At 38.5% G+C, this 12,320-nt stretch overlaps 1 protein-coding gene across 4 annotated transcripts in view; it reads left to right on the top strand.

Annotated features, from left to right (window-relative positions):
* Positions 1-12,052, top strand: part of LOC121386238 (dual specificity tyrosine-phosphorylation-regulated kinase 1A-like) — a 106,428-nt gene extending 94,376 nt beyond the window's left edge. For all 4 annotated transcript variants that reach the window (XM_041517070.1, XM_041517068.1, XM_041517067.1 and 1 more), the window contains exon 9: positions 6,732-12,052. In XM_041517070.1, the coding sequence (XP_041373004.1) occupies positions 6,732-7,540 (809 nt within the window). In that variant the 3' untranslated portion in view covers positions 7,541-12,052. The remainder of the gene's footprint in view (positions 1-6,731) is intronic.
* The last annotated feature ends 268 nt before the right edge of the window (positions 12,053-12,320 follow it).

Below are 12,320 nucleotides of genomic sequence, written 5' to 3'. Positions count from 1 at the left end.
TGCACTAACAAAAATCGGTCTTTGTAGTTTTGTAGTTATTTCTCGTGTTTTTGGGGGGTTGTGGGGGGGGGGTTTTAGTATAAAAAACAAATTTAAAAAAAAAACTAAATTATTGACAAAGATATGTTGACATATTTCAATGCAGTAACAAAAGTCTGTCTTAGTAGTTTTGTAGTTATTTCTCGTGTTTTTGAGTGGGGTTTTTTTAATATTAAAAAATAATTTTTAAAAACTAAATTATTGCCAGAAAATGAATGAGAACTCGTTGGCCAGTGTTTGAGTTGTTTTCTCTGTTCACGTTTTCTTCTCTTGTAACTTGACAAATTTGGCGTTCTTTTCCGATGTGTTACTTTCATGTCACAAACAGCAGCATTCTCTCGTTTATCACTGGTGGTGGTCGACATAACCATGGTAACTTGCTACTTAACCTTTGATTTGACTGCAGTGTTCTCTTGCCTGTTGCCGTAACCATTAGTAACAAGCAGCATTATAATATGATTACATTCAGGTAAGGCCAAAAAAAAAAAAGTGTGTTTCAGGTTTCATCTCTGGGAAAAAAATAGGGTAGGTAGGTAGGAACTTTTCTTCTTTTTTCTTCTTTTTTTTTTTTAAACCGTGTTCTTGACATACTGCATATAACCTGTGCAAAAGTCGCGGTAGATATTGTTTTTTGTTTTTTTGGTAGTCAAAATTTTTTAGGGTCGCAGCATGAAATTAGGGTCGGTTGGGAAACTGGAAACACACAATTTTTTTTTTTACGCCTAATTGATTTCACTGTTATATGGTATTTGGTTCTAATACAGTAAATAATCTTTTTACTCAAAGCATTTACGAAATTCCATGCTTGTGAATTTTTTTCCAACTTGTTTCTAAAGTTGATGGCTGGACATTGTTTTTGACACTTTGCAATGACCTCATTAACTTTAAAAAATTAATTATTTTTGTTAAAGCTTTTATCAGTTGGTTCTTTAAAACACTTTCATTGCTTTTGTTTTGTGAGTTTCATTGGTTAATTGCATTTTAAGCAAGTTACTATAATTATTATTATTACTTCTTATTTATTTTATAACAAATATTTTTAACAGAGATATAAAAATCTTTACATACAAGGGGGAGATAACTTTTAACATAAACATAGATTAAAGGTTTGCCATATTTTCCGAGATTTTGTTTTTTCAAGGGTGTTTCTTGGATTATTTTAATAATTTTGTTCGACAGACTGTGTAAACAAGCTTATTAGGAGCGAGGAATGTTGCTGTGTGTGGCATTTTCTCTGTTAGATGTTTTTCTATTAATGTAACCATACAAACTGACGTGTATAAAAATGTCGGCTGTACATCGCAGGATTAGACCCAGTCGTAACCCACCTTAACTGTCGGCACAAATTGTATGTACGTTTTTCTTCATTGCTTCTTAAATTCACTTTTGCTTTGATTGTTTTCAAATACTATTTCGTATCACCTGGTATATTCCAGGAATTATTGCAAGGATGAATTTTTTAATTATTTTATTTCGTTGTCCACAAGCCATATAAGTAAATAACAGAATGCCTTACTCACCATAACAACGTAAAAAAAACCATACTGCATATATAAGCAAACAAATAAATTCCACCAAAACTTTCCCAATCTCAACCAATACCCCCATTACTGATACATCAAAGACCCTGGTTTTCGTATTTTCAAAGCTATCTTAGTATTATGAAAGAAAGTTTGTTTTGTTTAACAATATTGGATGTCAAACATTTGATAATTTTTACATTAGTAGCAGGGGATCGTCTATAATACATCATCCCACAGACAGAATAGTACATACCACGGCCTTTGGTATACGTGTGCAATGTCAAACATTTGGTGATTTTTTTTCATTAGTAGCAAAGGCCCCTTCCCAAAAGAACGTGGCACTGAAAATTCCCAATATCTGTACTAAAAAATCCCAGTATATATATATATATAATTTTATTTGTTCTAATAAATATATTTAACAGTGGTGTACTGTATCATTCAGTGGCCTGAAAAATATTATCCCAAGTATGAAGAAGGGAGGAAGGAAATTTTTTATTTAACGACACACTCAACACATTTTATTTACGGTTATATGGGTGTCAGAAATATGGTTAAGGACCACAGAGATATTGAGGGAGGAAACCCGCTGTCACCACTTCGTGGGCTACTCTTTTCGATTAGCAGTAAGGGATCTTTTATATGCACCATTCCACAGACAGGATTGTTCATACCACGTCCTTTGTTACACCAGTTGTGGAGCACTGGCTGGAGCGAGAAATAACCCAATGGACCCACCGACGGGGATCGATCCCAAACTGTCCGCACATCAAGCAAACGCTTTACCACTGAGCTACATCCCGCCCTATCCCATTCTGATCGGAAATGAGACCATGGCAAAAAATCCTGGATAAATCCCCGAGTTGACCAAAGGTCAAGTTAAGCAGGGATTCTAGATTATGGTAACCCAACTCCCATGGCTAGTGATATTCAATGTTGGGCTAGTAAATAACTACTATTGTCATGCCAGACAGGGCTTATAGATTATGGTAGCCCCGACTCCCATGGCTAGTGATATTCAATGTTGAGCTAGTAAATAACTACTATTGCCATGCCAGACAGGGCTTCTAGATTATGGTAACCCGACTCCCATGGCTAGTGATATTCAATGTTGGGCTAGTAAATACCTACTATTGCCATGCCAGACAGGGCTTCTAGATTATGGTAGCCCGACTCCCATGGCTAGTGATATTCAATGTTGGGCTAGTAAATAACTACTATTGCCATGCCAGACAGGGCTTCTAGATTATGGTAACCCGACTCCCATGGCTAGTGATATTCAATGTTGGGCTAGTAAATAACTACCATCGCCATGCCAGACAGGGCTTCTAGATTATGGTAACCCGACTCCCATGGCTAGTGATATTCAATGTTGGGCTAGTCAATAACTACTATTGCCATGCCAGACAGGGCTTCTAGATTATGGTAACCCGACTCGCATAGCTAGTGATATTCAGTGTTGGGCTAGTAAATAACTACTATTGCCATGCCAGACAGGGCTTATAGATTATGGTAGCCCGACTCCCATGGCTAGTGATATTCAATGCTGGGCTAGTAAATAATTACTATTGCCATGCCAGACAGGGCTTCTAGATTATGGTAACCCCACTCCCATGGCTAGTGATATTCAATGTTGGGCTAGTAAATAACTACTATTGCCATGCCAGACAGGGCTTCTAGATTATGGTAACCCCACTCCCATGGCTAGTGATATTCAGTGCTGGGCTAGTAAATCAACTACTATTGCCATGCCAGACAGGGCTTCTAGATTATGGTAACCCGACTCCCATGGCTAGTGATATTCATTGTTGGGCTAGTAAATAACTACTATTGCCATGCCCGACGGCTAGTGAATTGTTTTTGGTCAAATGGTGCAGTTAAGTCTGTTTTGTAAATATGAATGTCCTGTCCCCATCCCCAACTCCCAATGTTAGTGTTAAAGTAAATTAGGGCTAGTGAATTTTTAATTGTGGCTAGTACATTTTTTAAAATCACTGATCCCATGGCTAGTGGATTTTATAAAAATTCTAGAAGCCCTGAGTTAAAAGGAAAGAAGGAAATCTTTAACAACGCACTCAACACATTTTATTTATGGTTATATGGTTAAGGACCACACAGATATTGATGGAGGAAACCCGCTGTCGCCACTTCTTGGGCTACTCTTTTCGATTAGCAGCAAGGGATTATCCATTTCATAGACAGGATAGCACATACCACGGCCTTTGATGTACCAGTTGTGGTGCACTGGCTGGAGCGAGAAATAGCCCAATGGGCCATTCTGCGGGGATCGAGCCCAAATCGACCGTGCATCAAGCGAGCACTTTACCATTGGGCTACGTCCCGCCCGCACCACCACCCCCTACATTCCACCCATACAACCCCCCCCCCCCCACCCCACACCCCCCCCCCCCCCCCCCCCCCCCCCCCCCCCCCCCCCCCCCACCCCCCTGAGATAAGCCTCCTCCTCCTGCTCCATCCATCTGTCTCCCTTGTGATAGTTCCCGGAACAGCTCATAGTTATATTAGGAAGTTGTCTTGAAATGAAATTGCTATTTTTAAAATTGGTAAGAATTTGAACCTGTATATTGTTATTCAAAAGAAAATACTAACATTCAGAATTGAGGGGTTGGGGGGTTTGAGTAGACATTTTGGTGCTGACAGGTAAGACTTGTTCTTTAATGATGACATCTACTTTTATAAGTTGTGAGTGTTAAACATATTTAAGTGTGTGTAATACGTGTGTGTAATATACCTATGTTTAACATACATATGTGTAATATGTGTGTGTAATTTATGTACGTGTGTGTATGTGTAATATATGTATATGTGTAATATATTTATGTGTGCAATATATCTCTGTGTGTGTGTGTGTGTGTGTGAAGAAAGAAATGAATATTTGTTAAAAGACACCTTGGCACATTTTTAACTGCAGCTATTGGGTATCCGATATATAGTCATCTTGAATTTGCTCAATAGAGACAAAAAGAGGAAACCTGCCGTCCTCTATATGCTACTAGACCCCACCATTTAAAGGGAGCTATCACGATCACTCTCATGAAACTAGTTCAAGGGGAGTCATTTTTAGCTTCCCAGAGTATGCAAATTAAAAACAAATAATAATAATAAAAATATTGTTGCAAAAGGATTAAATAGCAATAGCTGTCTGTTATTAGTAGTCCCCCAACTGGTCCAACCGGAGGGGACTATATTCTTTGTCTCCCTCCTCTCTATCCGTCCGTCTGTCCCACATAGTTTCCAGACTCTTTTTTGTTCAGAATGCCTCAAGATATTAAGCTGAAATTTTGTGTATAGCTTTATCATGTACAGAGTTGTGGCCCTTGAAGTTAAGAGATATGAAAATGTGTTGGATCCAGTAGGGATGTATTGCTTTAGCAGTACTCTGCCAATGCTTGTTTAAGTAGGGCAGCAATTGGTCACTCACTCGGTCACATTTACTGATAAAGCTTACCAGTCTTTGATGTACGAGTTATGGGACACTGGTTGGAACAAAAATCTGAATTGATCAAGGGCGACCTAATGGGCATTGAATTGGGGGTGGGTGGGTTAGGATACCACAGTCTTTGATGTACGAATTATGGGACACTGGTTGGAACAAAAATCTGAATTGATCAAGGGCGACCTAATGGGCATTGAATTGGGGGTGGGTTAGGATACCACAGTCTTTGATGTACGAATTATGGGACACTGGTTGGAACAAAAATCTGAATTGATCAAGGGCGACCTAATGGGCATTGAATTGGGGGTGGGTGGGTTAGGATACCACAGTCTTTGATGTACGAATTATGGGACACTGGTTGGAACAAAAATCTGAATCGATCAAGGGCGACCTAATGGGCATTGAATTGGGGGTGGGTGGGTTAGGATACCACAGTCTTTGATGTACGAATTATGGGACACTGGTTGGAACAAAAATCTGAATCGATCAAGGGCGACCTATCAGTTATTGAATTGGGGGTGGGTGGGTTAGGATACCACAGTCTTTGATGTACAAATTATGGGACACTGGTTGGAACAAAAATCTGAATCGATCAAGGGCGACCTATCAGGCATTGAATTGGGGGTGGGTGGGTTAGGATACCACAGTCTTTGATGTACGAATTATGGGACACTGGTTGGAACAAAAATCTGAATCGATCAAGGGCGACCTAATGGGCATTGAATTGGGGGTGGGTGGGTTAGGATACCACAGTCTTTGATGTACGAATTATGGGACACTGGTTGGAACAAAAATCTGAATCGATCAAGGGCGACCTAATGGGCATTGAATTGGGGGTGGGTGGGTTAGGATACCACAGTCTTTGATGTACGAATTATGGGACACTGGTTGGAACAAAAATCTGAATTGATCAAGGGCGACCTAATGGGCATTGAATTGGGGGTGGGTGGGTTAGGATTCTGTCAGAATCATTAACGTGATTTAATATAGATATTTTGGGATTCCGTCTCATATTATTCTCCTGACATTTTTATTTGTGGAAGCATGGAATCGTGCTGAATTTGTATGTATGAATGGGTAGTGTGTGTGTGTGTGTGTGTGTGTGTGTGTGTGTGTGTGTGTGTGTGTGTGTGTGTGTGTGTGTGTGTGTGTGTGTGTGTGTGTGTGTGTGTGTGTGTGTGTACACATGTTGTAATATTTCTTTAAAGTTAGATGTTTTTGATTGAAAGAGATAATATTTGAATTTGAGTAACATTTTGCGTGAGTAATGATCTGATTTTGTGTTTAGTTTTGAATTTGTTAATTATTTTATTAGTTTGATAACATTTGGAGAGACATTAAATTAAACAAATCTTTATCTTTAGAGAGTAGGGTTTTTATTAGTTTGAGTGATATTTTGAGTTTGAGTAAGTAATTTTTTTGGTTTAGTGATATTTTGAGTTTGAACTCTTTTTAAAGTTTGAATGATGATTTGAGTGATGTTTTGAGTTTGATTAATATTGTTTTGAGTTTGAGTAACATTTTAGTTTCAGTAATGGTCTTGAGTTTTAGTAATAATGGGTTTTTTGTTTGAAAGCGATATATTTTGAGTTTGAACACAAGTTTGAATGATGATTTGAATTAGGTTAATATTGTTTTGAGTTTGAGTGACTGATTTGAGTTTGAGTAACAATGATTTGAGTTTGAGTAACGTTACGTCTTGTTGTTTTCAGTGAGTTCAACTCGCAGCGGACGGGCTCGATCCGACCCCACGCATCAACATCCTCCGCATCGCCACGTGCACTCGCACTCAGCACGGGATCCCCAGCACGCCCCCCACCCGTACAGCACGATGGATTGCGAGAGTCCGGAACAGCAACGGAGCGGGGCGGTGGCTCCCCACCCGCACCACCACGCCCACCCCGCACTGCAGCAGCAGCAGAGCTGGAGTGCCGCGGAGATGTCGCAGATCACGGAGCACAACAACAACAACAACGGGTCACACGTACATTCCTCCCACTCCCACAGTCGGCCGCACCGGCGCTCCCCCCTGTCATCGTCGGGAACGGTGTCGAGTCACTCGGGGGGCGTCTCCAGCTTTTCTCAGAACGTTCTTATAGGAAGCTTGTATGGTGAAAACAGCAGTGGTGGCGGCGGTGGAGGAGGAGGAGGCAGTGGCGGCGGCGGCGGTGGTGGCAACTACACGAACACTAGGCCCAACTTCGGCGCACCGCCGCAGCTGTCATCTGCAAGCATGGCCCCCGACATGACGAGTATACACCCAAACCCACATCACTTGCCCGCGGGCCTGGATGGGACTGCGATAGGGTCGGTCAATATGCAACTGTCGGGATACCCGTACGGCCAGTTCTCCCAACAGACGTGGCCCACGGGAGCCTTCTCATACGGCATCACGAGCACAGCGAGCACGGGAATCGCGAGCCACGAGAGCTCGCAGCACAACAGGACTGGCGGCGAGCGGGGGGAGGAGTCGCCCATGGTGGGCGTCTGTGTACAGCAGAGCCCCGTGGCGAGTCATTGACGCAACACCTCCCCCCTCCTCACCCAAACTCCCCTACTACCGGTAAAACTAGGTGTTTGAAATATTTCTTGTATAACCAGTGAGTGGCTGGCTGGCTGGTTGTTGATTTTTCGGCCAGTTCTCAGTGAAAGTTCGTCAAGATTCCCAACGCGTGGATACGTAGCTGGCCATGGAGGTGATTCCTGAAAGAAGAGAGAGAGAGTGATACAGACAGACAGATGGACATCATGCTTGTGTGTGTGTGTGTGTAGTTTTTATTCATCAGTGTGTAACCGAGAGAGGATCACGACAAAGGCATAGATTCGCTTGATGTGCGTGCCAGCTCACTGTGAATACACGGAGACGCTGCTGCTGCTGCCAAAGCCATGGATGGAATCGCTCTTCGCCCTCCCCAATAAGGGCTGTATTCCAGAGTTGCCTCCCCTGACGTTAGACGGAACAACACTGCACTGGAAGATGTGCGGTTTCGCACGCGAGAGAAACGAGAGAATAAATATCCGAGATGCAACTTGGTTCGCCATCAGACACAGGACGTGACAAGTGGTGCGATTTACTTGCACGGGATTATGGCAAATGTTACATCTACGGTGACTGCGAGAGCTTGCCACGTCCTAGGAAAGGAGTTTGTGTTATTCGCGGAACAAAGAAGTGGTGAAAACACATTTTAGCATTCATAGCCATGTGGATGTTTTTAAAAAAAGAAAAAAAAGAAATGAAACGCAAAACAGATGAAATATATACGATGATGATGTTTATCGTAAATTTGTGGAAAACAATATCACTTTCACCAACACCAGATGTACACTTGTCTGTGGTGAAAACAAAAAATACTCCTCAGGTTTGCGAACGTCGCATTGACGATGAAAAATGGAATTTCGAGGTTCGGAACAGTAACCCGATTTACCTCGTTCAGTTTCCAGGGAAGGGGATGGGGTGGCAAACTATAAGTCACTTAATGCCAAATGAAAAATTGTACAGAAACAACTTTTGTGAAATCTCTGTAAATAGTTTGTCGTTTTACCGCGTGTCCTGCGAATCAAGTGTTACATTGTTTTATAAAAGCATGGCGTGGACTTCTATTCTCAACCGTTCTCTCTAGAAGGCTTTCGTGGTTTCGTTGTTATTATTTTTTAATTTTTTTTATCTTCATTTATATCATCACATGCGTTGAAAACAAGTCGAAGAATGGTTACAATATATATATATACTCAATTTTAAAGGCAGGATTGCATAGCAGCTGGCCTGCTAAATAGGCTAACAAAATATTGCTTTAAAAAAACCTGATTCTGTCCAAACTGAAAATCGGTGTAGTTCACTAATTCAATCTTCTTTTTGTTTTCTCCTTTTTATCATATAAATGTCGCTTTTTTCTCTTCACTTTTTTTTGGGGGGGGGGGGGACATACAATAGAATTGATGCAAAAGCTAAGTGATTTTAAATGAAATAAAATTGATCCCTCCCCATCACCATGATTTTTCTAAATTGTTAAATGATATCTGATCATCATTAGACACGGAACTGAAAACTAAATTTCCCATAACATTTTTAATCTTGTGGTTTGACATCACTTGTTAATCAGTATTTCAGTATACACTAAACTGTGGCTACAGTACATGCCCGTAAGTTAATAATCCAGGCTGTTTAAAATATCTCATAGCTTTAGAAGGTCAACTGCTTTGCAACTTTGTCTTTAAACAAACCAAAATATGAAAGTATTTCTGGATAATTTTGAATTTCCAAATGTTTTAGAACTGAAAAAAAAACGTAATGTGATTTTGATATGAATGGACCAAGTAATTAATTAATTAATTTATTAATTACCCTTACTCTTAATCATGACTAGCAGGAAGTTGAAAATTTCATTCCTTTTAAAACAATATTTTACTAAATACAGTTTTTCCTGTCACTTTTTTCTCACAGAATATTGCATGATGTTTCAAGTACCATTTTACACAATTATAAGCTTTTAAAAATATAAAGCGAAATATTTCATGATTCTTTGTTTTAAAAACACACTCTATTCTTTATTATAATTATAATAAAACTTTCATAGACTGTTAATTTTTCAAAACAGAAATTATATTTGAATGAAAACAGGTATTTATTCATTTATTTTAATCATTTTGTTCTTTTTGTTGCTGGTGCTTTTTGTGACAAGGAGGAAATATGTGAGAGACCAAAAAAAAAAAAGAGAAGAGATAATATATTGTTGTTCGGATGGCCGCGTTCATGTGTCCGATGACCCGCTAGATATGATAATGTACGCTTGATGTATATTCGCTGACCCACGAAGAAGCACCTGTACATTGACGAGGAATATGTTATGTCATTATTTATTAATTCACATCATTTTAGATATATTACAGAGAATATTATGTATTAGATCTACTGACATCTAGATATAGATTGCAGTTTCGATAGAACGGCCATTTTCACAAATTGTTCTTGCTTTTATGAAATCTTTACTGTGTCATTTTAGTGGGGTTTTTTTTTTTTTTTTTTTTTTTTTTTTTTTTTTTTTTAATAGTGGGTAATGGAGCCAGTCTTCAGGGCAGAGTGTTTGTTTTATTTCTCATTTGCAGTATGTGTTGCTAGACACATGGAACTCATAAAGAAAGGGCCAACCATTTTTTAAAAGAACGGCTTTCTTTTACATTTAATCAGTCACTTTTATGTACTTGACTTGTTGCCCCAAAGCTCATTACCAAACATTTGCCAAGATATTTTTAAAAATGTAATACTTAGAATAATGCTGTTTGCTCACAAAGTTTGAAATTAAATATACCGAGGCAAGTTGAGATTGTTTATTATTATTATTAAAAATAGATATTATTGTATATCAATTCTTCAACCCGTGCACTATATGGTTGTATCTCAGATAGTCTTAATTTGGCAGCTAGAATTAATGATTGCCAAAATATGTAGTATGTTTATGTAAAAGTGAAAATGGCCATTCTCTTGAACCTGTTAATGCAAACATGGCTAAGCAGTATGATCGGTTTCTATGGAAACCATTGGAACCGGGTGTTAAATCGCTTTAGATTCATATTGTTGGACATCATTTTTGACAAGATTTCTCTAGTATCGCATGACGAAGGTATCGCCTGAAGGAGCTCTTAGTAACTAACGACTTTTGTATAAAATGTGCGAGTTGATCACGTCCAGAATCAAGTATAAAACTACAAAGAGTTAGGTAAAATACCACTTTAAAAGTAAAGTTTAAAAAAAATCTTTAGTTAAGTAAAATACACGACTTAGTAAAATACACCAAGTAAAGAAGAGTTAAGTAAAATACACCATTAAGTAAATAAGAGTCAAGTAAAATACACCATTAAGTAAAGAAGAATCAAGTAAAATACACCATTAAGTAAAGAAGAGTTAAGTAAAATACACTATTAAGTAAAGAAGTTAAGGAAGATACACAAGTAAAGAAGAGTCGAGTAAAATACACCGTCGAGTAAAATACACTATTAAGTAAAGAAGAGTTAAGTAAAATACACCATTAAGTAAAAAAGTCAAGTAAAATACACCATTAAGTAAAGAAGAGTTAAGTAAAATACACCATTAAGTAAAGAAGAGTTAAGTAAAATACACTATTAAGTAAAGAAGTTAAGGAAGATACACCAAGTAAAGAGTCGAGTAAAATACACTATTAAGTAAAGAAGAGTTAAGTAAAATACACTATTAAGTAAAGAAGAGTTAAGTAAAATACACTTAAGTAAAGAAGAGTCAAGTAAAATACACCATTAAGTAAAGAAGAGTTAAGTAAAATACACCACTAAAGAATGATTCAGAGTTCAATATAAAAAGTAGAGTTGAATGTTAAGCTGATATTAACTATAAGCTGTATGACATAAATCTGTTTTTAGTTCCAACCAGTGCACCACGACTGGTTTATCAAATGATGTGGTATGTGCTATCCTGTCAGTAGGATGGTGGAATTAAAACTACTGTAGTGTGTCTACTACTTAGTATACATTAAAAAGATCCATGCTGTAACCATGGTAACTGTAATAATCATGAGAACTTGATGAAATCTTGTTGAGAATGATGATTTCCACCTCTTTTCTTTTATTTTTTACAGGCGACTTCTAGACTCAACTTGGGTTCAACACATTTTTACTATTTATTTACATCAGGTTTGCATGTCCTGTAACTTTTTAAAAGAAACACCATTAATGTTGGAGACGTTATTTTCCAATTTTATTTGTGTCGACATATTTGTGTTTTTAAATATATATTTTATCCAAGATATAACAAAAGAAAAAGGGCTTGAACATTAGTTGAATTTCATAAACGATTCCCAAAGTCAAATTTTGTTTTAGTCTAATGTCAAAATAAATATATGATATTCTGGAGCAATGATTTCCGTGTCCAGGTGTCGGTAGTTACACATTCAGGTGTGTATGTGCTAGTTTTAGAATGAGAGATTAGGTCAAAGTCTGGAAGTTGCCTGTAATCTCTAGCCCTGCCTAGATGACGACCTGCCATTATTAAACAAGCTCAACTGCTCACAAGTGTTGTTTTCTTTTGTGTTGACTAGGGCTGATGGTGGTGAGAGGGGAGTGATCAGCTTTTTGTTGATGGGGTGGGGTAATAGACGGTATTTCTTGGTGGTGGAGGGGTGAAGTTTGTGTTCATGGGGAAAAGTTTATTTTCGTGGTGGGTGGGGTGCTGGAATATATCGCATTTGCAGTCTTAAGTCTGTTATACATGTAAAGAATTGGAAGAGGACTAGGTGTCGACATTTATGTCAAAAGGCAATTGGCATGTCACTATA

Source organism: Gigantopelta aegis, chromosome 12, assembly GCF_016097555.1.
Source record: "Gigantopelta aegis isolate Gae_Host chromosome 12, Gae_host_genome, whole genome shotgun sequence".
Classification (NCBI taxonomy): Eukaryota; Metazoa; Mollusca; class Gastropoda; order Neomphalida; family Peltospiridae; genus Gigantopelta; species Gigantopelta aegis.
This window is presented reverse-complemented; position numbering and strand designations above follow the sequence as displayed.